At 31.8% G+C, this 5827-nt stretch overlaps 1 protein-coding gene across 1 annotated transcript; it reads right to left on the reverse strand.

The window, feature by feature from the left end:
- Positions 1-512: 512 nt before the first annotated feature.
- LOC133831600 (uncharacterized) lies at positions 513-3164 on the reverse strand. Its single transcript, XM_062261968.1, has 2 exons — positions 1985-3164; positions 513-1076 (listed from the first exon to the last, which is right to left on the reverse strand). The coding sequence occupies exons 1-2, from the start codon at positions 2907-2909 to the stop codon at positions 715-717; spliced, it is 1287 nt and encodes a 428-aa protein (XP_062117952.1). The 5' UTR covers positions 2910-3164; the 3' UTR covers positions 513-714.
- Between the last annotated feature and the right edge of the window lie 2663 nt (positions 3165-5827).

A 5827-nucleotide genomic window follows, 5' to 3' on the forward strand; every position in this document is an offset into this window, starting at 1 on the left:
TTCTCTTCACTATCTTTGCCAATGAAGTTTGGGCCCCTGCCTTCGAAGGGGTTGCAAACTGCCAAAAAAAAATAATTGCAACTAATTTCAACACCATATGCTTAATAAACTGGTTTCACAATCATAAACTCAGCAACGAGGTACATGAAAATCTATATCTAGTAATATGTTTCACGAAAATCTTTTTAAAGGTTTCGCATTTTGGTTGTATGTGTAATAATTTTTTTTTTAATAAATTAAAAATATCTTCAAATATAAGAATTATTTGAAAAATACCACAATATTCAAATTCATTTTCAAAATATCATATTATGGCTATAAAATTACCAAACTTACCAAGTTTATATTTATTGTTTGCAAAATTATAACACTGTACATTTGTGTTTTAAAAAATACTATCTGATATATTTTTATTTGTTAAACTATTTCTCATATATATATTTAAAAACTAATCTCCTTTTTTGGATATTATTCTCTAATTATCACAAAATACCCAGATCCAAGAAATCATAAATCAAATCAAGAGTGAATGGAATTTTTTATTATAATAACATCACACCTTATAAAAACTAATGTGTAAAGGAGTAAAAGTAGTAACTCAAAATCCAGATTACAATAATAATTTTGATGGAAAAAGAATAATAAGAGTCCAATTAATGTAGTGTTGAAGGTCCATTATATTTGATCTCATATATATATATATATATATATAGATCATCCTCCTCTAGGATAGATAGTGTAATAGGTCTGAATAACGGACATACCAAGAGCCAAAAACGCAGCCACAAAAGTGACAATCGTCCAAGGAGTACTGAAGTGTTCGTTCAAGACCTGAGCTATCCAAGTCAGGCACTTGTTGTGGTAGTGCTTCTCTATTTGGCTTATCACCTCCTCGTACGCCTCAGGATTTGGCACCAAAAATCTGCCCATCTCATTAAAAAGTAGTGCCACTTCTTTGTCACAGCCAAGAAGGTTGTGGAGTACGTGAGATGATCTCAACTCTTTCACATCGTTGGGATAATCAATGAGTGAGTCTAAGAAACTTATGTAAGATGACACTTCGGTCTTGGTATTGTCTGGACACATTTCAAAGGCAATCAGGTTCAAGAATTTAGGAGCCATTGAGTCGTCTACTGTTATTGGTGGAAGTTCTAGTTCAGCTGAGAAGAGACTCGAAGAAAATTTTATGTCTTTTAAAGAGCTACTCTTGCTCTGTTTTAAGTTGATTCCGGCTACCTTGAGATCCATCACACTACGAAAAGTTTGTTCTTTTTTCTTTTCCTCGGCGGAGTTCTTTTCATCAGAACTCTTACTTATATTATATGGAAAATTTAAGTTTGGATGCTTGATAAATGCTATTATTTTAAAAAAAAATGCTAGACATATTATTTGGATCTTGACAAATTGATTTTTGAATTTTATGTTTTGTAAAATAATTCAAATAGATCATTAAACCTAATTTTGATCAAAAATTTTTGAACTAAAATCACAAATAATTCACTAAACTAATAACTCAAAACAATAACTATAATTCTGCCTAACCTTCAATTTTTTGTTTATGAAAATGGGGTGTAGATCTATTTAAACCATTTACAAAAATAGGGTTAAAAAAGTAATTTTATGATATAACATTATTAAAACTTTAGATCTTTTTAATGAGACAAAATACAATATAAACCTTTAATGATATATAACATTAATATTAACAGAGTAAATATCATATTTTCGTCAGTAAACTATTGGCAAAGACTTTGGAATATAAATAATATGACATTAAGTAAAATTTTATGTCCGCCGCTGGCAATAAGTCCTAGGTATATTATATGATTAAACAATTAATACGTTTGAATTTAACATTATGTGCAAATGAAATAGAATCTAATGATCTAAAAGGGTATACTTTTGCATGCTAATATTGTTAAAAAAAAAAAGAAGAAGAAGAAAATTCATGACTTTTGAAATATTTAAATATTAGAGATCTTACTCGTGCTACGTTTAGGTTTATACAGAGATGGTGGTGAAAGGAGTTTGTTTCTGAGTTGTCGAGGCAGACAAGCTAATAGGCATGTGTAGATGCATGAATTTGACCTTCTATTGCCGTAATGATAAGATTGTTGAAGGAGTGCCAAGCGTAGAAAATCAAGAAGATGAACTGGCATGTCCTTTGGAGGGACCATCACGGCCTTGCGATACTTCTCAGGTGTCAAAACATTGAAATTAAGAAACTGCATGATCGAGCCCTGCAAACTCTTAGAGAATTCTTTTTCCGAATTGTCCATCAACAATCTCAGGACAAGGTATGGGATTTGATTCTCTAGCAAGAAAAAATCGTGAAACACAAAAGCAACCTGGTCATTTTTAATCTCAAAATGTCTCATCGACTCACCATTCACAGTGCTGTAAATGAATTGGAGTGTAAAACATCCATCCAAGAACAACATCCACCCCAAGGCCTCATCATCCTTGCCATTACCATAATACTCATCGAGCACCTCATCATCGAAACATTGCTTCAGCTCCTTAATATTTTCCATTACTTTTCTGTAAAGGTAGTCGTGGGATTGGTGGCCGCTGTTTTTGACGAACTTTGCTGCAAAGAGAAACTTGAAATGTTGCTCTGCAAGCCGGAATTTGGGGTTGCCATGGTGAATAGGGCCTATTGATATCCACATTGGGTCGTAGTACTTCTCCAAACTCTTCTGTTCATCTCTAAGCACCTGAGGAACCTTCTGTATCTTCGGTTGTGGGACTTGGCCGCGACCTGATAATTTCCTCTCCACTGGTCTCGGCGGATTGGTCTTTTGTCTCATCAACTCAGCACTTAGCTTAGAACTTGCTGATTTTATGTTCTCATTGACAAATTCTTCGGCAACTGCATTTCTCTCAATTTCACTTACCAGTTTTTCCATGTGATGAGCTTTGTAAAGATAGGAAATGATGATGATAAGGTTTCATATAAGTGAGCAGCAGTGACCGAGTATATATATAATATTATGTGTGTGTATATATATGTGTGTATTTGTGTGCATGCATATCATGCATTTTCATAGGTTACTATATATATATTCTTAGATTAAAGAATCAAGATTGGTATAAGAAAAAGCACGAAAATAAAATTGTTGAAGATAGATGGAATTTTATTACCTCTTTGCAAGTTTGGCATATTGTACTATTGTTCAGAGAACACTCTTTGGACAAGAATTTTTACGTGAATATAACTGGCTAGTCTACTTATAGACGCACTTTGTTAAAACATATGCATTACTTTCATTATATTGGTTAAAATTCCAACATAAGCCTCTCCATCTTTTTCCTTTAAGGACATTAATTTTATACTTCTTTTGCCCAACTGTGTTTTCAAAAAACGACAAAGTGATAGGCTAGGTACCTTATTTGACAATATTAATAATCACTTTTGAACATTAACATTTCAAATGACTTCGTAGCAATTACTCTAAAATATATATATTATTATAAAAAAATATAAAGCCATCATATATACAATATAAAATAAAACCTTTAAATTACTATATATGTCTAAACAAGACCATTGAGCATCATTCTTTATATTATTATATGTGCAAAAAGTCTTGAGTGTGAGTGTTTTTTACTGCTTTGCTATATTATTGTATTTTATTTGTATGAGAATTCATTAGCAACAATTGTAATAAATTTAGAGGTTTTTTCTTAATTAATGATTTCTGTTAGACATTTTTTCAAAATGAGAAATTTGATAATATATGCTTAATAAGGCCCCTATTGAAGATATATCCCCAATATGTATAAACTCTAAAAAATATACTTGAAACTTAATTTTGGACGAAAATACTCCCACTCATTCTCTCTCTTTACAATCTCCCTCACAAACTCTCTCACTCTCTCACCCGAAGTCTGATTATCATTTTCTCAAGAGAATTGCTAAGGGACACCACTGGTGCCCAACAAACAAAGAGGTAACATACCGCTATTGGTGCAATTCAATATCGGGTACCATTTATTTGAATTTAAAAAGCATTAAGGGGTATCGCTAACCAATTATAGGGTGCCACCTCATGTGGTGTTGGGCACCTTAAGGTGCCAAATAGCAACACTCATTCCTCAATTTTTTTAATGGATTTTCTTGCCAAATTAAATAACACAAAGATGGAGCGATATATGTTCTTAATCATAATGTAGTTATGAGTATAGCTTAAAAGTGAAATACCTACCTAATATATGACTTATATTAGTGGACATAAGTTAATTAGTAGAGTTAGCTTATGGTTGTTCTATTTATCATTCTTATCTTGCGAATTTTCTTGATGCACATAAGTCACTTGTGTTTTTGATGATCTTAACAATTTAATCATTCTTCTTATGATCTTCTTCTTTTCTAGATCTTGATAGTATTTCGAGATTGTAAACCACATCATGAGATGATAGATTTTTTTATTGATTAGGGTTTAGATAGGTCTCTTATTATGATTTTTAGTTCTATGATTTAATGTGCATTAATTATTATTTTAGATCTTTCATTCTATTGTATTCTACTTTGATTAATTGTGCTGCAATATTTATGATTATGTATTGTTATGCTTTGTACCACTAAAATTAGGAAAAATTTAGATTGTGAGATTAATAATTGAGAGGGATATTAATATTCAAATAATAATTTTTGAAGCGAGTACACCAATTTATGATAGTGTGAAATCGAGAGAGATAAACATTATTTAGGCAACCAAAATAATTTCAATTGTGGAATCAGGTGAAATTTAAGAAGTATTATCGAGTAGTTCTTGATGAAGGTATATGGGTGAATAGTTTTATAGGAATATAAACTTGATATCATCTATACATTTTTTTATATGCAACACTTGAGAGAGTAATATAATGATTACTACAAAAAAAATGTAGTATTACCGGTGGAGGATTCTGCCAGTAATAATTGGTGTATCCGCTGGTAGTGTATATTAATGCTTTTCCGGTAATAATCGGTCGGTAATTAGCGAAATTACAGACCGATTGACACACCCGCCGGTATTATATTAATACTGGCGGATTAATAGAGGCGGGACTCCGTCGGTATAAAATAATATTGTCAACCTCGTTTGACTCATTTAATACCAGCGGGTTCCGCCTCTATTAATCCGCCTATAATAAAATACTAATATTAAAATATAATAATTGATTTTATTTTATTTCATAATAAATATACATATAATACTTATTTAAAAATAATAATATTTAACATAAATTAAAATAAATAACACAATTAATATTCATCAAACAAAAATAGCATTATAATTAATCATAAAATTAACATAATAAAAATATCAATTGTCTCATTTTAATTACATATGAACTAATTATAAAATAAACATAATAAAATTTCAATTGTCTTAATATAATTAAAAAACGTAATCTAATTATTATTGTTTTGATCGGGCCAACCAGGTGTAAAATATTCATTAAGGTCAATATCTTGATCACCAGTATTAGGGCACGACAATGGTGGTGAAGCAAATTGTGGTGCTTGTGGAGAGTGCTGCTACGAAGATGATCCAAATTGTCGAGTATGTGGTCGCGCCGAGGGAGACTGATGCAATAAACTCTCAAACTGACCATATCTCTGCTGCTGCGACGAACTCACAAATTGACCATACATCTGCTGTGGATGCTGCTGCTACGATGAATCTCCAAAGTCACGACGCCTAGGATGTGACGTCTGAGATCCTGTAGGGACGTCGTGGTAATAAAAAGGAGGGGGCTAGGAGGAGCGCCCATACATGTTTGGATAATTCTGTTGAGGTGGATAAAAATGTTGTTGTTGTTGTGACATCGACCAAGG

This window comes from Humulus lupulus, chromosome 4 (assembly GCF_963169125.1).
Source record: "Humulus lupulus chromosome 4, drHumLupu1.1, whole genome shotgun sequence".
NCBI lineage: Eukaryota > Viridiplantae > Streptophyta > Magnoliopsida > Rosales > Cannabaceae > Humulus > Humulus lupulus.